The sequence below is a fragment of the Crassostrea angulata genome, chromosome 1 (genome assembly GCF_025612915.1).
Source record: "Crassostrea angulata isolate pt1a10 chromosome 1, ASM2561291v2, whole genome shotgun sequence".
NCBI lineage: Eukaryota > Metazoa > Mollusca > Bivalvia > Ostreida > Ostreidae > Magallana > Magallana angulata.
The window spans coordinates 41,327,696-41,349,082 of record NC_069111.1 but is presented as its reverse complement, the minus strand read 5'-3'; the positions used below and the strand labels follow the sequence as shown (position 1 = coordinate 41,349,082).

Below are 21,387 nucleotides of genomic sequence, written 5' to 3'. Positions count from 1 at the left end.
CTCTTGTTGATGGAAATTCATCTTCCTAAATGAAGTAAAAAACATATAATATGAAAAGAAAGGATTTTGATATTAAAAACTTTATTCTGAATATGAATAAATAGTGTGTACAAAACCAGTACATGTACATATACTATGTGAAAAAAAGAAATGTGCTGTAAATGATTCAACCGATGCACCAGTACATTCCTACGTGAACTGCATATTACAGAAGTCCTATAATCAAATGCCTGATTTCTGTATCATTTTGAATTTTTTCCTTTAAATTAAACATTTGTTTCTTATTTCATAAATCTTGGATCTTCTAATTACTGTTTTAGATTTGCATATAATGGAACACATCTGAAACTTGAATTACCATGCACGTCTCAACAATTTCTTTTTTAGACAAATACAATCAACAAGCTCTAGCTGCTTATTGTTTTTCTTTGTCACAGAAGACACCACAGTAAATGCATATATTCAATGAATGATTTAAATTTAAACTCTCTGTGTAGGAAATGTGCTGTAGTAAACACTGCACATGGAGTCTGTTTGACAGCTTCATAGTGGACTACTGTACATTTCCACATGACCGATGTTGTGAGAAGAAGATGGTGCATTCAGATCAGCAATCTCAGACATGCTATCAATGTTCATGTCCTTGTATTTTCAGTTTGACGTTTTCTCTGTCAGAGACTCGAGCACTCGTTCTATCGACTCCAACACCCTGGTTTGATTTGTGAGATCTTCAGGCTGGACAGTCTTCAAAATGGAAAACAATCAAATGTACAATTTAGCATAATTAACAATGTAACATACATCAACAGAAACCCAAGGCCAGTTTTGCATATGCTTCCCAACTGTTGGGTGTCGGAGAATTTCTCTACACCATGAATACATGTAATTCATGCCTTATTCCTATTTGCATCTTTTCTTTCAAGAAGAAATTCTTAATAACTGGGTGAAAGCTAATGCATATTCTTCATTTAGATTACAATTGTACTTAAAAGTTGATCATCACTGTCACAAGCATTGTTTTCATGTGTATATACAAAAAATGTATTAAACATTGTGAATATTCATAAAATCAAGATTATACTGATGAGCTGGATAAAGGTTTCTGTAGCTGCAAAACTGAAAACTGGCATAAAATTTTATTTTTAGCTGTATAAATTGCAAGTGTTTTACATGTGAGGAACTGTAGCTCTATGGCATGTAAGCCCAAGTATCCTCTAGAGCTACTGTTCTGCAGCTAGGGTTTCTGATGATGTTAAAACAACACACAACAGAAACTCACACACTTCTTAATAAAACAATTTCTAAAAAATTATCAGTGATAATGTATATGTAAGTCCTTAGCTCCACATACCGTATATTTTTCTTTCAGCTGTTGGGCGGCCCATGCTGCATACTTAATGTTACTTTGTTTGTCTTTTCTGTTAGAACTAGCAGCTAAATTGGAAGATGCCTACAAAGACAATACCACAAAACCTTTGAATGGATGAAAAATAAACATTGTGACTTTAATACATTCTTATTTTGTACTCAAATTAAATTCATTATGAAGAAAGGAGTGCTTAATCCTACAACTCATTATAATATCTAACTTCCTTGAAGTGAAACAAGCGACACTATCAATCACCCTGCCTGTCATAAATCTTACCAGGAAGCAGCCATACAGGGACCTAACACTGTTGGGATTGAGTTTAATAGCCTGGGCAAAATAAGTCCGTGCTATGGCCATATTGTCAGGGTCTCCCATGGTGTATTTGATCTGCAAAGAAAAATAGCTAAAAATGTTTGGATATAACTGTGATTAGAAAAGAAGAGAAAATTACTGGCGAGAAAAATGTAATGAAATAAAAATATTGAATCTGCAAAGATTTGAACCAGAGTCCTTAGACTAAAAAAGTCTTGCACATTCAGTCACTCTGAACTAGTTACATACCTTACCCAGCAGTAATAACTAATGGGAGTGCCTTAAATATTTCTTAAACTTTCCAACAATTACAATGAAAACATGTAAAATCCCTTTAATGCATACCTCTGCAAATTTTTGATGATATAGGTGATTATGAGGATTTGACATGATCAGCTCCTCCATACAAAACGCAGCTTTGGTGTAGTCCTGTACAGCCAGGTACAGATCGCAGAGTTCCATCCAGGCCTCAAAGTCCGTCATAAATCTAAGTACGCAAATTTCACATATTTCACTTTAACATTACAATGTATTATCAACATTTCAAAGCAAACATTCATTTCAAATTACATTTACAGAAAGAAAATTGTTAATTCTGACTTTCTTTGCCTTCACAATCACATCTTTACTTTTGTCTACACTGCTGCAAATTTTGCGAAAAATATCCTTACATGTATTTGATGCTCTACTTATCACCATCTTGATGTATATGCATGTACAGTACATTTTACCTTCATATTTTTACCTGTAAACTGGTATAGTATAAAACGAATAAAAACTTCATTTGCTGAATTTACTTACTGCTTGAGGTATTTATTCAATTCTTCAATGGCTTCTAAAGTTTTGTTTTGGGCTTTAAGTATAGCCACTTTTCTTTTCCTGGCAAACTGTAGGTAACGAAAGTAAATGTTATAATTACAGTATGATATCACCATAGCATGGAGTTTTAAGAGTCTACCAGAACAATTTCAAATTTTCAATTAAGTGTTTACCATATTTGTTTCATCCTCTTTGATGATGTCATCATACAAATCTCCAGCTTTATGAAACCTGAAATAAACAAATTTGGTATCAATTTTCATCCTTTTTTCACAAAACAGTAATGAATTAGTTTATTATTATTTTAGCTATTATAATGCTGTGATATTTAAAATTAATACCTCTCCTCTGCTTCATATTTCATTCCTAATAATCTCTTCACTCGTAATGAGTTTGGAAATTTAGATTTGAGAAGTTCTATGCATGTCTGCAAAATATAAAACAAGAGAATGTGAACATATTTTTAAGAAGTTAAATCTCATTTCTACCTTTCCAGTAACATCAAAATTTTTCTGTTGATATACAAGAGATTACATTTTCTAGCAGACTTGACATTAATTATCCTGGATTTAGGTATTTACCTCAGATATATCAATTCTTTGACAATCTAGAGCAGCTATGCAAACTTGTTCGTATACCGTCCATACTAAAAATAAATAATGCATGCACAATAAAAACAAATGAAAAAATAATTATACAATGTATATAAAGAATGCTTTTTTAAAACCTCTTTTATTTTTCATATTGCATTTCACCCTAATCACCATCATCATTGTTCTTTGTTGAGCAATCTCTTACATTCATCTCCCAGTTTGTTTCTTTCTGACATAAGCACATCTTCCCAAAGAGAAACAACAGTTTGTCCATCTCGAACTTGGTCCTCCCTCATTCTCCTCAAATGGTTTCTGGCCTCTGTAAGAAAACATGCATTATGAAAATAAAAAATAAATGTAAGCTGTATCCTACTGCCAAAATTATGACTTAAAATGTTGCTCCCTTTAATCTTCTTATGTGTGGTAAGGAAATCAATCATTCACCCAATTTTCAATCATCCTCTTCAATTGGATCCCTCCCTATAAAGCAAGCAAGAACTGTTTGCTTTCAATAGATATATCAGTGAGAATTCTAAGCTACCTTTGCTTGAGGATTTTGATTACCCTAAACTATTTGTGGCACATTTTAAAGGAAACAAAATCCGTACTTGCTTTGTGGAAATTAATCATCGTAGATAATATAATAGTGAGTGCAGCTCGCCGGCGCGCAGCGCCGGCGCGAAGCGAGCTCTACCGGCAAGGCGTGTGTGAATAGAAAATTCGGACTAGTTGCACATTCATTCAACGGATTTTTTTGGCGTCAGTAAATCGGACCAGTAATGCATCGTTTTAATCGTCCCAGTAGTTCCCTGTAATCATGGCAATTTTTATCACTTCACACTCTCACGAGAATCAGCAAGACAAATTTAGACAGTAAAAACAATAACGATGTAAGCGACATACAGTCAATGTTACCTCTTAAGTTCACCTCAGTACACTTTCAATCAAAAATAATCATGTGACGTCACAAACGTTTACACATTGATCTGATATATTTTTCGGAGTCAGTAAATTTTGACCCACAATTCATAGTACCAATGGTTTCCAACCTCTCCTTCCAACATCACGTTCTCCCGAGAATCAAAATAAAACCTTTGAAAAGCTTATAAGATGTGTAATTTTAAGAACATCATGCTTTTTAAGTAAATAAAACAGTATACTTCGCATACTTTTATTTCTCAGGGGAGTTTTAAAGAGTAAGACGACACTTAACCAACGTCAGCTTTGACGTCACAATAAGCACTAATAAGGGGAAATTACTCTAATTGAAGTTATTGTAAATCTGCTGAAATGACCAAAATCCTCTTAAAATCTTGCAAAGGCTAAGATAAAGAACAGCTGACGAATAAGGACATTTCTTCAGATACAGGAAACAGTTGTAAATTGCACTAATTTGGATGAATGCTCACAAATATTTTATTCACTATAATTACGGTAATTTCCTGAAACGTAACGTTATACGTAGCAGCGCCTTTTTTTTTAAAGGGGGTGGGTGGGTGGATGGCTGCCTCATCCAAAAAATCTTCGCAAGCAAAAAGAAAAATAAATCATGAAAATTCTAATCCTTCAGCCCTTTAGCAGTTCAATGGTTTCTTTATTTTCACTTCCATTTATTACATGCGGGGGGGGGGGGGGGGGGGGGGGGGGGGGGGGGGGGGGGGGGGGGGGCGGGGAGACAACACCATGTTCTTTTAACATAATAAGCAAATATTTTTAAGCGTAAATTAAAAATAAAATCAAACATTAATTATTTTTTTTTAAGTGGAGGGGCAAATCCATGGTAAGTCGATTTTCTATGTATGAATTGACAAAAATGAAAAAAAATTTAGCATGGGGGGAGCTCTATGATGAGTCAAGTTTTATATGTACGTTTAAGAAAAAATGTCTACTGCAAAAAAAAAGGGGGGAAATCAATCAATCAATCATAATCACAATCACTTTAAAAGAGGAGATGCAGTGCAATGAATATTTATATATTAAAATCTTTATTATTTAACAACATTGTATCTGAGATTAAACTATTGTTCTACATATAAATAAATAAATTATAACAAATCTTATAAACTATGAATAATGAAAATTTACTGAAAAATAGGTATGTTTTATTTTTTGGCATTCAAATTTCACGTTGTTAATTTTATTTTATTAATTTATTATAATTCATTGTTTGATCACATGCTGTGCTCGCCCCAACGGTCGCACCGTAAAACATATTATATAATACATGTACTTGATTTATATTACAAACGAGCCTCCCTCAGTATAAATGTTCTCCAAAGAGCCCTGCTCAGTACTTTGAAGAAGAGTAACTGTTGGTGTAAAGCAAATTTTTCTGATACCCTACTGTTTAGGACATCGATCCTTCAGTAAATCCAAAACTTATTAGGAATTATAATCTTATAACTGTAAGCTTGTAGAAAAAGTCACTAAGTAAACCAAAAGTTGTTGCATTAAATATAAATTTATCCTGTTTTAATATAGTCTGTCCCAAGTGATTGTTTCCATTCTTTTTAGCAATTTTTAATCAAAATACACATACTTGTCAAGAAGTAAATCAAGGACTTTTTCATTGACACCTTATCTAATTTCACCCAGATAGGTTCAAACGAACAAAATTAAATTTCTTTTGTATATTTATAAATGGAAAATCTGTTATCTTTCATCTTTCGAAAGTAACTCGAATACCTCGCACAATTTTTCAACATTATCATTCAGGTAATTTCATGTTGCTTGCAATGCAAAATCTCCGTAGACTTTTTATTTTTAGCTGCTTATTGAAAACATGCTACATTAAAGGGGGTGTTTCAAAGGAGACATCTGGGAATTTTTTCATAGTATTAAAATAACATCGTTTGCATGGTTTGAACCCTGAGGTATTTATGATCAATTTAAGTAGTATGCTGAATAAATTTCTTGGGATATAATATAGCGTAATTTTGAAAATTTTCCACATAAAAAAAAATTGCATTTAAAGCTTGTAACCAATTTGGGATATTAAATCAATTCATTCACTGTTTTATAAATAAAATAAATGTTAAGTAAGTTGTACACAAAGCAGTGAAATAGCCTTGTAAATACAAGGTTACCATTGAAAATAAACATACAGCTGATCGAATGCTGGAGAAAACGTACCCAGGAGAAAACGTACCCAGGAGAAAACGTACCCAATTTCTAGGGTACGTTTTCTCCAGGAGAAAACGTACCCGGGTACGTTTTCTCCTGGAGAAAACGTACCCTGTGAAAATAATAAATCGTATTTTTCATAAATATTCTTGGATGAAACAAAATAAAATATACAATAAACATTGTTCAAATGTTGCTGTTGTTTTTAAATACATAACACGTACATAAATTATTAAGATAATAATTTTGTTTAATTAGACAATAATTTGTTACATTCACATACACGAACATCGCCTGAGTCGGCAATTGATCCACAATAAAGGAAACCGTTAAATAATGAATTTTACTGCAATCTAATTTGGAGAACTAAATGATGAGTATCTCAAGAAGTCGATAGCGCGTTTTACATGTTTTATGTATATATAGGTTGTAAATAAACGAAAAAAATAATATGTCACCTATATTCAGAGTTTTTGTTTTCATTGCTGAAATGTCTCAAGAATTGACTATACTTTGAAAGTCTCAAAGGTTTATAGGAGATTACTTATAACGAACATTGAAATTCTATCAACTATTGAAAATTATTTATAAAACTAAGTTGAAATTTTTTTAGCTCAAATCAAGTCCAAGTCTTTTAAATATTTGTTTGATTCATATATATGAAAAATACTACGAGATGAACTACAACACACTGAACAGTCAGTCTTAGTAAATATGTGATTTCCTGATCATAAATAAATAATCCTTATAAGTCTAGCCCCTACCCTCCCTCCCCCACTTTCAATTTGCTTCCGATGGCACTGACATGTATAATGTGTGGGGAGTGAATATTTCTACCTCCTTAGCGCGGGGAGGCAATGCATAACATTACATAATAATAACTGTTCAGGTATTTAATTGATTATCTCTATAATTAAAAGGCAATCAGGGGATCTCGCATAAAAATACTCAAATATGTAAGGCTTACGGTAAATGGAAATTGGAAAACTTAGAAGAAGTAGACAGATAACAATGTATGACAGGTCATTCGTACTAAAATAAATGAATACATTTCTATATATTTATGCATTAAAATATGCATAAAAGTAGCATTTGAAAACTATCTTATATGTCCAAACCCTTTAAATATATAAAGTATTAAATTCATATATCTATAAAATTCATACTTTCCGGAATATTTAGTGTAAAATAGTATTTAAAAGTATTAAAAACTATTAAGTAGTATATTTATCATTTTCATAGGGTACGTTTTCTCCTGGAGAAAACGTACCCGGGTACGTTTTCTCCAGGAGAAAACGTACCCTAGAAATTGGGTACGTTTTCTCCTGGGTACGTTTTCTCCTGGGTACGTTTTCTCCTGATACCAGCTGATCATATGCTTCTTCATTATTGATGTAGTTTAAGCGATAACACTGACCCTTTAATATCTAAGAGATTGAAATAAAGATACGCACTGGTATGATTTGATCATATAAAATTTTTAACAATAGAATGTCGTGTAATTATTAGAAAAAATAGATTTATTTTTACCTTCCCATGATATGTGACCCGCCATATTGAATTTGTCTGGTTCTCTGTCCCTTATTTACAGGTGAAACTAAAATCGGGAAAATATACATAAAATCTAATATAAATGGTAAACGTGAAAAATCACAAAATATTAATTATCTATTTCCATAAATTCATTTACTCTTTATTTGATAGCATTGTCACTCTTTTACTTGTAATTTCAATACTGATTTCTATGATTAAAAAAAGGAAATGAGAAAATTGCACGAATAGTTTTTCTAACAAAAATAAAAAAATAATTAAAAGTGTCATTTGCAATATGAATCCACATAAAATTTCTATATGCCAATATGGTATTTGAAAGTTATCTTGTTTATTTCTTATGTATTCACTTTTATTAATAAATTTCTTCCGGAATGTTTTTTTCTTCACAATTTGGGTTTTATTTTTTAACAACTTCCTGTTTACTAGACATGCGCAGTGGCCTGTTGTCATAGAAGCAACAAACTTATCTTGCACAAAAAACAGTCTCGAGTGAATCAAGACATTGAACAGAAATCATGATTCCTCCAAACGCATCTCTGGTCAAATATGACAACCCAGTGCTTGTCAGTCGGAATACAGATAAGAAAACACCAAGGGTATGTTTTGATAAAAATACGTCAATAGCCAATTAATTTCTTTTCGGACTTTACAGAAAACTTTTAAAGTTGCAACCTTCCATATTTACTGTCATGGATATTTATATGATACATTAATTGATATATATATGAATAATTTTTTTAACCTTATTATCAAACACAGGCAAGAGCTCTGAAAGTAAGCCCAGGACCATCACAAGCCGCAGGGCCAGTGCCAAATCCACCAGGAAAACAGAAACTGTCCCCTGTTGATGCCAAAGCAGCTCAACAAACAGATGAAATTCTCAACTCTATTCTTCCTCCAAGGTATGTCAATTTTTTCTAATGATTAACATATTACATTCTTAATACGTTTCAATCAATGTTCTATCATTAATAGTGATAATTAATATATGAATGTCCCACGGAATTTTTGAGCGCTTGGTTTTATAAAAAGTCACACTTATAGCTCGATATAAAGTTAACAACATCTGGGACATTAAAAATACATTGTTCACAACTGAATGAAAATATCTTAGATTATCAAATAATTCATCAAATCATTTAATTTGGTTAATTTTTTGGCATCATATTCCAATATGCAAGTATGTAAATTGATAAATAACATATATCGAGCATATTTTATAATAAAGATCCATAATCATGGTTAAATATCTGTCCTAAAAAATTCTTAAGCAGCAACTTTTATATATTTGCAGGGAATGGCAAGAATCTGGGCAGTTGTGGGTACAGCAAGTTTCCAGTACCCCAGCCACTCGTTTAGATGTCGTCAATTTGCAGGAAGAACTTGACAGGAGGTTACAACAAAGACAAGCCAGAGAGACAGGAATCTGCCCAGTCAGGCGTGAACTCTACTCACAGTGCTTTGGTATGTAACATAATCTTAAAGATGCAATAAATCTCTCTTTTGTATTTATACAAATTATGTTACCTATTTTTAAAACACAAGGTTCTTGAATTATTATTCTGTCATTCGATAAGTTTCAACTTTAAGCATAAACTGTGTATGTTCTAGATGAGCTCATCCGTCAAGTCACCATCAACTGTGCTGAGAGAGGTTTGTTGCTCCTCAGAGTCAGAGATGAAATCAGAATGACGATAGCAGCTTATCAGACCTTATATGAAAGCAGTGTGGCCTTTGGAATGAGGAAAGCTCTGTGGGCTGAGCAAGGAAAAGCTGACATGGAGAAAAAGGTACAGGAATATAAATTCAAAACAAAGTACATGTACCTTTTGATAAAGATCCACTGATTAAAATTTGATTTTTAAATTATCTTCCATTTCTTCTTATATTTTTGGGGTAACTCATTTTTAGATTTCTGACCTGGAAGAGGAGAAGCGTGATTTAGAAAAACAGGTCAATGAACTGAAGGGAAAATGTGATCAAATCGAGAAACGTGCACAGGAACAGAGAATGGTGGAAGAGAAAAAACACACAGAGGAAATGCAGTTCTTGAAGAGAACAAACCAGCAGCTGAAGGTATGACAGTCAGACTTCATTACACAGTGAAACATAACAACTGATAATTATAATCATTATCATGTTTCAATAAATAAAATATAAAGTCAAAACCCATCATGATGATGATATAACATTATTTTGATTTGATATAGTAAATATTTGCTTCTGATGTATGACTTCCTTTGAATAATTTGCATCTTTCTCAATACCTAAGTAACAAAAGTGAACATTTTTTAAATCCTTGTATATTTTTTTCTGTGTGTCAAATAAAATTCTAGACTCAAATGAGTATGATTATGGGAGATGAAAATGAGGAGGTATAATTCGGTCTGTAAGTTTGAAATTGCACATTTCATCGTTGTCCACAGTTGCATGGAAAGATATGATCCTGTCGCTTTGAGAGACGGAGGATAATTCTTTAATTCTAGCAATTTCACAATTTACTGTTATAGAAGAGTCAAATTCAAAGAAAATGAGTAGAGAATGTATTATGAACCAAAATAATTTGAATGAATGTAAATAAGTTTCACATTTAGAGCATGAAGATTAGATAAGGATTTAAGTTTTTTCTTAAAGATATGTATAATGTTTGATTTTAATATGCATGAGCAATCAGAGCAGTAGTTTAGACATTCTTAAGACTTTGATCAGTCTATTACACGTTTTAAAAATGTTTGATATTTTTGACACACTCAAAGATTTGCACAGTTGACAGTTGGAAGATTTTGAAATTTTAGTTAGAACATTTTAACCAATAATAGTCTTTAGTCACTTTTTTATTGCCTAAATACTTGTATATAATTTTCAAATTATTTCTTTTTTCAGACTCAGCTGGAAGGAATCATTGCTCCTAAGAAGTAAAATGATACTGGAAATTTATTTTCACATCTCTGTTTAGTATTCATAAAAATTGGAAAAGCTCCCAGCAGACATTTGCTCCTTGGAATATGCCTTTACATGTGATGTCAAATAAAAAGAACTTGCTTTCAGCAAACATGTTGTAAATTGCTTGGATATTTATAATCATAATTCTGTGTGAAAATCCAGTACACTTGGGTTTTTCTATAAAAATAAACTTGTTAAATGCTGTAATTATTAATTTCAAATGAAATTTCATAGTGATATTTTATGTGCATTTGACATTTCATTGTATTATATAAGTTACAATATAAATGTATAATTTATATTTCAACATCTTTTATGTTTTATTTAGTTCACAATACTGAGGTAAGAAGAAAACTTTAAATGCTCAGTGGTCAAAACATATTGCAACAGACTCAAGGGGGGGGGGGGGGGGGTATTTAAATTTTTAAAAATGCTTAACATTCCAACTCGTAATCAGAGTGTCCTTATATTTAAATTTACTCCTCCTATGAGGAATTGATTGAAGGGGGGGGGGGGGGGGGTAAGGTCATGCGCGGATCAAATGTGGTGGAGGGGAGGAGGCTGGTAACTTTAGACAGCAATCTAAAAATAAATCAATGGCGGTTTTCCCCCTATCTTCTCGCCTATAATGAAAGTTATGCAGTTATATATATATATATAAGTTACAATATTTTGCAATTGAATTATTGCTATACTCGTGAGTTTCCTATCATGTCGATTATCTGTATGGATATCGACCAGTTGTTTGTCCTTCACTGTTTGAAATTTAAAGTTTTTAATTATTTGACATTTGTTGGGCGGAGAAAATGAATTCAAAATGACAAGAAATGAAAAGTCCTAATCGTCAAGATCGAAAGCTACTTCATCCTTTCATCGTCGACAAAATTTTAGAAAAAAAATCTAGAAAAAAAAACAACGGAGGCTGGTTTGAATCTGCCTAAAATTTGAACGTATACTGGATATGTCATAGATATTTCATCGCAATGACCATTTAGGAAACATTCTTCAAAAATCAAATGTAGGGATACATGTATCAGTGTATCGATAACATTTTATATTTGTTATATAGATTTCTAAATTCTGGCTTTAGATAAGACTTAATTTAATTTAATTTAATAATCAATTAAATTGAAAATACGCTTAAAATGACTAACCGCCAATAACCAGATGATATTTTAAAAAGAATTTTATCTCTAAATATTATTAATATTGATTAATTAGTTTATTTTCTCAAGTCAAGTTTTAGATGCGGGCTAATGTGTGATCATGAATTGGTGAAAATATCATGAACGACAGCATTGCAGGAACATGATGTAGACTGATATTGAACAAAATATGAATATGAAAAATTATTTTTAAAAAAAGAAAAGAAACTGATACGATTTTTGAGAGAGAGAGAGAAAGAGAGAGAGAGAGAGATATTTTTAAAACTAATGATTTTTTCGAACAGGTTTCCATCGTACATGTATAACATGCATGCAAAAATTCTGTATATCATGTCGTTGTTTTGGGGTTTTATTACAGTTTTTTTTTAAACTAGTCGATTTATTTCATTTTTGTCGAAAAATAATTTACACTGAATGCTTTGATCGATTTAAAGCCAGTGACAACATTGTTCATGAACAACACACAAACCACAAACAATGACGATTGATTTGGATTGTTTTTTCTTTCCTTTACATGTTACTAAATGTTTCAGATATATCAAATATTGTACATACATGCGCTTTGAAGTTGACTAAATGATAAAATGGTTCTTATATAGTATATGCTTACATGCATCTCCCCAAGTCAAGTGTAACTCTGATCCGATCCGCTACTCACAGCGGTACCCACTCACAGTAATGTTTTGCAATCAGTGGCACTGGAAAGCAATTCTAATATAAAATCGGGTGCATGGGAGCTAACTCATTATCGTAAAGTCATTACACGTGAAGTCGTCAAAAATTTAGAAAATTTTCAAAGTCTGCTCTTCCTAAAACAAACCTTTACTACCTGCTGTATTGTACTACCGGTGTTCAACTTCTTCTTTATTTTTTAATCTTTATCACTACTACTGTACATGTGATCCTTGCCTGTTTCTTTGTGTTCATTTGTATACACTTATGTTACATGTAAACCTCATATACTATAGTGAAATGATCGACTTGAATTGAAAGCATGGATGGTGGGGGTGGGGGCATCAAATCCAATAAGGCCCGAATTATAATAGTAATTGAAGACTTCAATGACTATTATAATTCGGGCTTTATTGAATTTGACCACTCACAACTGTATTTGGTCACCTAATAATACTCAAAGAATGATTCCTTATTCATTAATTTGGTACGCCGTTCAAATATGCCCCCACCCCCACCATCCATGCTTTCAATTCAAGTCGATCATTTCACTATAGTACTCAAGTGATCACCAAGAAAAAAATGCAGATATTGAATCATATAGGTCAACGCATACACATTTTATCATTAAAACTCAGATGAACCAAATAAACCATTGATTTCAGAGTTTTATAGGGTGTGAAAAAGTTTAATTAAAAATGAAAATATTTAAAGAAATTTCCTTAAGATTTAATTTTAACCTGTGTAACGTTAACATTTAATATTATTTTTGTTAGTGTAAATTTGTATCTGTTTTAAAGAATTATAGTATGTAAGATCCTATCAAAATATTTTCATTATCAATAAGTGTACATTGAGCTATAACGTATGCGTTCTTCCACGTTGCAGCATCCCTTCTAGTATCAGGTTACTGCCACGCAAGCAGACGATTTACCAATGATGAATAACATAAGAACGTCCGTTGGAAAACCACTAGCCACGTTGGAAGAAAATGATTGGATACTAAATGCCATGTGCTTGTTAAAGAGGATTTGATTGGCTAATTAATAAGTGCACAAGAGGTTATTCATTTTGACACGTTGGGTACGTATATTTATCCCCCGTAGCTGTTATTGTATTGATTTTATAAGCGTGGTTGAATTATCATAGGAAGTAAATTTGACTTATTGCTCATAATCACACCAAACAGACTCCAGAACCAAGGTAAGTTTTTTTTCTGGGTGCTCTTTGGAGGATGCTTTGGTAATGTGCCACTGCACAACCGCAAGTGCAGACTATAGCCAATGTATTTTCACAATATAGAAACGTACTTTGGTTTTGGGATTCTATGTTGAATGTGGTATATTAAAATCAAATCATTAAATCTGGGATTTGTCCAATTTGGGTTATTTTTGACGCGATTCTGGAATCTTGGTGCCCGGTGAAAGTGCATGTCGAACCCGATGCAATTTATTCTATCCATTTTTAAAAGTCTGACAAAGTTTATAATTGTGCATTGCAGCCCAAATTTGAATCATTGGTATGTTTAAAGTGCATGCCCATTAGTCCACAATGGGTTTTTAAAAGTTTAGCTGTTCACTTACCGATATTTGTTTGATTGTAAACATATTTAGCATGGATAACTTATAACACAATGTAGACAAAAGTTTGATATGCAGGTAAAGAGAAAAAAACAACTTGAAAAGATCACTGCTAAATTTGGATGATTTAAACACTGAATTCAGAATCAGACTGATATAAAACATTGTGTGGATTAGAGTTTGTAATTTAGAAATAGTTCCTCTAATCGCAAGATGCAAGAATAGTGATCATTTAGGATTAATATGATTCTAATTTTATTAATTTTAATAAGCTTATATTAGTGAATTCATTTATTCTAAATTTGATATCTGTAAACTTCATTTGTTAGATTGAAAATATTCCTCATTGTTTTCAACATCAAAGACCTCAATTTTAAGATATGAATTCACTATTTTTGACCCAGCGAGTTGAGGGCCAGAAATCACCTTCCTCAGTCATTATAACAAGTTCTGGGTCGGTAATTAAATCTACCGTGTTTTGGACACGTTGCTTTAACCACCTGTGACTGTTATTGATATAGTGGGTAGTTGTGTCTTTTTTGTGACATTGTTTGCTCTGTACTCGGCCATGTATCAAGCTGCTGTAGTGTGTAATTAGTCTCTCTGTGTTGCAACAGATATAGCCATTGTGTTCAAACATTCAAGTATAACAGCATTCTACGTTATCAGTAATTATTTGCTTACGGTGATTGATCAATACATATTAACAATAAGTAAATAAAATATAAGTTGTACGTCCTCAGACTTTATGGGATTAATTCAGTCTTAATGAGATGATCGATATTGATAATTTAAGGGAAGAAAAATAAGCTTTGCCTTCAGTAAATGTGTATCAAATAATTTAATTTTTATGATAAAAGGTATTTTGCTGGACGAATTAATAGACATGTTCACATCAGCGGAATTGAATAGAGTGTACTTGTATCTTTAATGATTTCTGATTAAAACAGCTCAATACTTTATATGCAGAAAGATGCAAATATATTCAATGTCTTTATATTGATTATCATATTTTTCAGATGAAGAAGTCAATCAGCATGAAGTTGATTGAGGTGTACTTGATTTTTGCACTGGTTGTCATCACATATTCATCTGCCATTCCAAAACCCGGTGAAGACAAAAAGAACCGTGTCCATGAACAGGTAATGTTACTGACCTCAACATTGCGCCATTACTTGTGTTGTAGTATGTAAAACATAAAACGACTCCACTTTCTATATCTGCCTAAATTTTTAAAACAAGCCATATGCATTCAGTGATGTGTAAAATATTGCTGATGGGCAGAAATAAAAAAAATCTTTATAGGAAGAGATTTTAATGATAAATCATTGTGATTGTTGATAAAACTGTTTCAGATCTTAAAATTCACCAAACTTTTACGTGCCATGATATACTTCATTAAGAAAAATCCTTTCATACTTTATTTTTAAAGTCAGAAAATGAGAAAACTATTGTTAACAGATTATAGTTCTGTAGATTACTGAAGACACACCCTATTTCTGGGGTGAAAGACAGTGAACACACTTCTTGTATTTACAGAAACTGAGTGATATGGAACATGAGCACGAAGGGGAACACAACCCTGACTATGACCACGAGGCTTTCCTGGGGAAGGACGAGGCCAAGACATTCGACCAGCTCACTCCTGACGAGAGCAAGGATAGACTGGGGTAAGACACAGCACACTTCGAACAGAGAGCCAGAAATGATGAATTAACAGATTAATTTTGAAAGTCAGAAGCAAGTGTTCACAGATTCAAACAGATAGCTAGTTCTGCTGATAACATTTGCATTTACACTTGCTTTTTTTCTTATGATGAATTCATGCATCACATATAAAAAGAGTCATTGAATAACATCAATACCACAGAAGATTTTAATGGTCGATAAAGGTTTATTTTAATGGTACTTGAATGCAAGATGATTTATTGATTAACTATATATGTAAATATGATCTGATAAATATCTTTTCATTTGAGATATTGATGTTCTTTTTTTTTCTCATTCCTGGGCAACTTATTTTCTAGCCCATACAATAATCTTCTCTCTTTCTTTTTGTAGAATTATAGTGGGTAAGATTGACAAGGATGGTGATGGACAAGTGACGGAGCAGGAGCTGAAGGACTGGATTCAGTACGTCCAGAAACGTTACATTGTGACGGACACGGACAGGATGTGGAAGGACCACAACATCGAGGGCGACAAGCTTTCATGGTCAGCATATAAACAGAGAACTTACGGATCAGATGACGGTAAGTAATCTTTATTTTATTTGTTTTCTTATTTAGTTATCAGTTTCATATATAAATGAAAATAGGATAATGTGGAAAAAAATTATCATCTTAATGCATTAAAAGTCGTTGAAATTACTGGTACATCGTGTAAGTGTATATATTATTTGTGGAATTGTATTGATTTAATATAGAAATATTTTTAAAAGTTTCTTTAGCATTCAGAATCAGTGATGTGTTAATTTGTTTGTTTGCATTGCCAGAAGCCCATATCCAGTTTAATTCCTGATATAAAATTTGTTATTGTTAGATCCCAACGAAGAAGACTCCTCAACATTTAGTTACAAAGACATGATTCAGCGAGATGAGAGGAGATGGAAGACAGCCGACAAAGACAATGATGGCTTCCTCACCAAGGAAGAGTTCGCTGACTTCCTGCACCCCGAGGAGGCAGAGCACATGAGAGACATCGTCGTTAAGGTAGTATTATCATGCTTAAAGTTCTGTTTATGCACTCCTTAGTGATTAGATGATGCTGTAGAAGGTTAGATAAATAGATGATTAAATAGGTACATGTTTTTTTTGTTGATTTGTAGGAAACGATGGAGGATATTGACAAAGACAAAGATGGGTTCATCAGTTTAGAAGAATACATAGGTAATAAAGCTTTCACTGAAGTAGTGATACTACATGTGGTTTTTTATGCCCCTCTCCCTTTTGGAAAAAGGGCTCTTCTTTAAAAAGGGGGGACAACTTGTGATTTAGCCAGTTAGTGCAAATTGGATGCAAATAATGTGTGATACAATTAAAATCATAAGAATCCTTTTTTTAGACAGAAATCAAACTTAGTAAATTCATCCGGAAACATAACACTTTAGCGCTTACCTGTCATCTAGGAGCAAATATTCTTGTATTTCACCCTCAAAGCCATGGAATATATATGTAAAATATTGATGGGAAATTAATGGTCATCTTTGATAAATATTTCATATTAGCCTTTTCAGTATACTATGATTATGTTTGGTGGTTGTTTTACGTACACTGGCTTTTATTAGCTGATATATATGACGAGGAAGATGATGATCCAGATACAATCCCTGATGAGGATACAAACCTCCAAGATGGGACCCCTGACTGGGTCAAGAGCGAGAAGGACCAGTTTATTAATCACAGAGACAAGAACATGGATGGAAAACTGGATGAAGAAGAGGTCAAAGCCTGGGTCATTCCCGAGGACTATGACCACAGCGCATCGGAAGCCTTACACCTAGTTAATGCCTGTGATAGCAACAAGGTGGGCCTTCATTTCACTTTCATTCATTAATTGGAACCATTTCTGAAATTTCAGGGGACATGTGGCCAGACAAAAATGAGGAAGAGCCTGAGTGGGTCAAAACTGAGCGCGAAACATTCAAAACTGTTAGAGATAAAAATGGAGATGGCAAAATGGATCTTGAGGAAGTTAAAAACTGGATTATGCCCCCTGATTATGATCATTCTGAGGCTGAAACTAGGCACCTCATTCACGAGTCAGATTCTGATAAGGTGTGTACTCACTTTGGACTCGGTTGGGGTATTCTCTTTGGAAGATGTTTTCAAAATTATTGTTTATTTTTTCCTTTATGATTTTGTTTTGCATGTTTTGTTAGTTAAATTCAATTCAAATACCTGAGAAGTTTTGACAATTGTTGCTGTTAAAATCTACCAAATTGAAAACCAAAAGCACAAAAGTTCTATTAGCATCCTGCAGTTTATGAAATTGGCCAATGTTTCAGTTTTAAATAAGTTTTAAGGTATTTCGTTTTTGCAAAAAAAATTTGATCCATCTTAAGAGCTGGTGAGGGATACAGTTTGCATGCGTCTACAGTTCTTACAAATCATCCAAACCATTTCATTTTATTACAAAAATTTGTTTTGTTTATGTTCATTGTATAGCTTTTTCATACTGTTACAATAAAACATGGTTATAGCAAAGTGCAACTTTGATTTCCTATTAAGTTCATTTGTTACAAGTACAACTGTATAATATACATGTATCTGATAAGTTTATGAAACATTTTATGATTTAGTAACGATGAGATTCATTTAAGCATGGACATGCAATAATCATGTTTGCTATAACTGTGTTTTACTGTACATGCAGTAATTTTGAGTTTTTATTCAGGAAGGTGGAGGAACGCAATCAGTTTTTGTGGATTTGAATTGTAACATAAATTTCATGACATTCCAAGCTTTGTTGAGGTATACGTTTTAAGTTTTTTTGCTTTATTTTGACAGGACGGCAAATTATCGCGTGATGAAATCCTGGAACACTACGACCTGTTTGTGGGCAGCCAGGCCACTGACTTTGGGGAGGCTCTCACCAGACATGATGAGTTTTAAAAACGTGAACTTTAGTAAAATTCAGTGCAATTGCACAATTGTATCATCCTATCATTATCATCAGGATTATTTTTACATGTAATTGGTGTATATTACCTAGCAAGAGAAGCTAAGTTCTTTGACTTTTAATTATTGTAGTCAGAAAAACATGTACATTAAATTTTTTTATGTACATTCTGTACAATTTCACTGATATACAGCTTTAAACATTTTTTGCTCTATAGATATTGTACAACATTTAAAGCTAAAAATGGACTCGAAAAGTTAAAGCATGTAAATTTCTTGCTTATTGTAACAGAGCTTCCTTACTTTTGATAGGTTTTATACTGAATAGAAAACCAAAAGTGGTCTTGTGTATGTGTGTGCATGTTTGTAATTGTGTTGCCATAGCTGTAGAGTAAATGCCTTTATATCGGTGTGTTATTATCTCCAAAATGTTCAATACATGAATTATAGTTTTGGTTTATGGTAGATTTTTTTTTTTTTTATATATTTTTCTATACAATATGCTTCCCATTTTTTTCATGTTTATTTTTTTTGGTCTCCAGTACAATTGTAACTTTACTTTACTGGAAATACATGTATTGTTATTTTAAAAATAGTCATTTGTTACAGTATATTGCTTTAATTTTGAATATGTTAATCAAACAGTTTTTCAACAGAGTAATTGATGAACAATATTGTATTGTACACTTACAGAAATATGCATGTGTAGTGCTACTGATTCTAGACACCAATGATTTAATTATGTGCGACAGTGTATACTTTTCAATGATCTGAATGAATCATGAAGTTTTGTAAGAATGCATGCTGATTTAGCATCTGCTTTGTTTGGTTTAAAGGTTGGTGTGTGCATTCGAGCGCATCTACATGCACATGTAGAAATGTTTACCAGATGCCAAATGTCACAACTTTTGCAAGTCGTTTTTTTTTTAAAGATAAGCATGATAGAATATGAGTACAGTTTGTATTCAGTTTTTATTGAACAGATTCTACAGTTGATAATTCATGGAGTCATTCAAACTTGAGATTATTTTTAAATACTAGAAAGTATATTAACCACTTTTTGAAAGCAATTATCATTTAATGGTGAATTAAAAAAAATAAATTGAGTCATAATCCTCAGAAAAGTTAAACTGGCAGACATTAGTACAACAGATAAGATACAGACAGAAAACTGAACCAGTTTTATTTTCCGTGCGCATTTCCGAGTTATGTCCCTTTGTTTTGTGTAGTTTTCTGTTATTTATATGAACAAATGATACAAGACTCTTTAAAGCATAATTTAGGAGTGAAACACCAGTTTAATGACATTTTTTACCAGCAGAACTATTGTAACACAGGTTGTATGTTGCATCTCGCCTTTATTTTTAACCAGCATTTTTTTCTATTTTTCTTGCCAGTGTATGCTATAACTGAGTGAATAGATTTATGAAATTTGATTGGAAAGGTTGATTTACAAATTCTGTTATTTTGGTTTTGAAAATGTTATTTGATTCAATATTCTGCAATAAAAACTGGATATTGTTAAAGTTTAAATAATGGTGTTTTTTTTTTAATTTCTTTGATATATTAGTGTTGCCAGCATTCCAGGATGTTTCTAACTATTTGACTGACATATGTTGACCAGAGTGAAGAAAAACCTGATGCTTGACATGTTTCAGACACTGCATTAGAGTAATATATTCTGATGATTGGAAAAATTAACCATTTTGGAGTAGGTTGATGTTGCAGGAACAGGTCAAAGCCTAAGAATGCAGCACCCTACATACCTCTCCTGAATTATAAAATTTTACAAATTTATCCAGAAGCAAATGATTAACATTATATATCAAATAGTTAAAAGTACTATTCCGGTTTTTAAAAAAATGAGGACCCGTTCAAGTACAGCAGGTAAGGGGATTTCAATGTCTAAAGCTCTTAGAGTTACTTTGTAAGCTCTAGGTAGGTCCCCCGATCCCCCTCTAGGTATGAGCTTGATAAAGGTCTCATTCCCAAGGAAATATGTGCCCCCACTTGAGCCAAACTTGCTGTGATGTTGCGGTATCAGCCATGCCTTGGATCCTTTAAATATTTTCCAGATGGACGAAAAGGTGGACCTAGTTTCGTAGATTGTTTAGGATGTAGAGATTTATTGCATGTATGGAATATTTATTTCAATAATTTAAGTACAAATCAATCGACGAATCGATAAACATGGGGTTCTTCATTGGTTTAAGGGTTTAGCGGCAAAAGTTGCCATTGGCTACGTGTATGTAGTTCTGGACACAATATTAATGCATGTGCTAACTATTACGTAGAACTTTTTGCCAGATTACATATACTTCGTAGGTATTACCATGTAAATTAAGGTAGACAACTCTTGAAATAAATGTCCATCCAGGGAAGAGATGGATTTTCGCTTCATACTTACGATGAGTGCAATACAATACCAAACGAGAGATTTTTTTAAACAAACACCTACCGTATCTTTGTTATTTATACAAAACAAAATAAATATTACACTGTATTAATGATATTTGAATGATTTTTAATATATGATAAAATCGCCGCGCCACTTGTACATATGATTTTAATGGCCACAATTTCGTAATCACGAGATTTAAACTGCTCAACAGTATTTTCATTTCATAATATCAAATA

The 21,387-nt window shown here is 32.6% G+C and overlaps 3 protein-coding genes across 9 annotated transcripts; 2 read left to right on the top strand and 1 right to left on the bottom strand.

The window, feature by feature from the left end:
• Positions 1 to 64: 64 nt before the first annotated feature.
• LOC128184056 (ER membrane protein complex subunit 2-like) lies at positions 65 to 7,898 on the bottom strand. Its single transcript, XM_052853386.1, has 10 exons — positions 7,747 to 7,898; positions 3,299 to 3,412; positions 3,082 to 3,146; positions 2,842 to 2,927; positions 2,674 to 2,731; positions 2,483 to 2,568; positions 2,027 to 2,168; positions 1,646 to 1,756; positions 1,352 to 1,450; positions 65 to 744 (listed from the first exon to the last, which is right to left on the bottom strand). Exons 1-10 carry the CDS (start codon positions 7,769 to 7,771, stop codon positions 652 to 654), a joined length of 879 nt encoding a protein of 292 aa, XP_052709346.1. The 5' UTR covers positions 7,772 to 7,898; the 3' UTR covers positions 65 to 651.
• A 306-nt stretch (positions 7,899 to 8,204) lies between these two features.
• On the top strand, positions 8,205 to 11,020 carry LOC128183930 (33 kDa inner dynein arm light chain, axonemal-like). Its single transcript, XM_052853164.1, has 6 exons — positions 8,205 to 8,366; positions 8,530 to 8,672; positions 9,065 to 9,234; positions 9,382 to 9,560; positions 9,682 to 9,846; positions 10,654 to 11,020. Exons 1-6 carry the CDS (start codon positions 8,286 to 8,288, stop codon positions 10,687 to 10,689), a joined length of 774 nt encoding a protein of 257 aa, XP_052709124.1. The 5' UTR covers positions 8,205 to 8,285; the 3' UTR covers positions 10,690 to 11,020.
• Positions 11,021 to 13,504: 2,484 nt separating this feature from the next.
• On the top strand, positions 13,505 to 20,286 carry LOC128183888 (calumenin-like). 7 transcript variants are annotated; one of them, XM_052853154.1, is made up of 9 exons: positions 13,618 to 13,754; positions 15,151 to 15,273; positions 15,671 to 15,801; positions 16,193 to 16,383; positions 16,673 to 16,842; positions 16,959 to 17,019; positions 17,418 to 17,642; positions 17,711 to 17,907; positions 18,640 to 20,286. In XM_052853154.1, the coding sequence occupies exons 2-9, from the start codon at positions 15,151 to 15,153 to the stop codon at positions 18,742 to 18,744; spliced, it is 1,203 nt and encodes a 400-aa protein (XP_052709114.1). In that variant the 5' UTR covers positions 13,618 to 13,754; the 3' UTR covers positions 18,745 to 20,286. The 7 variants fall into 7 exon arrangements, with proteins under 7 accessions (XP_052709070.1, XP_052709106.1, XP_052709114.1 ...); XM_052853123.1 differs by lacking the exon at positions 17,711 to 17,907 and adding an exon at positions 14,053 to 14,070 and having other exon boundaries at positions 13,636 to 13,754; positions 17,418 to 17,656; XM_052853110.1 differs by lacking the exon at positions 17,711 to 17,907 and having other exon boundaries at positions 13,505 to 13,634; positions 17,418 to 17,656.
• Positions 20,287 to 21,387: the final 1,101 nt, after the last annotated feature.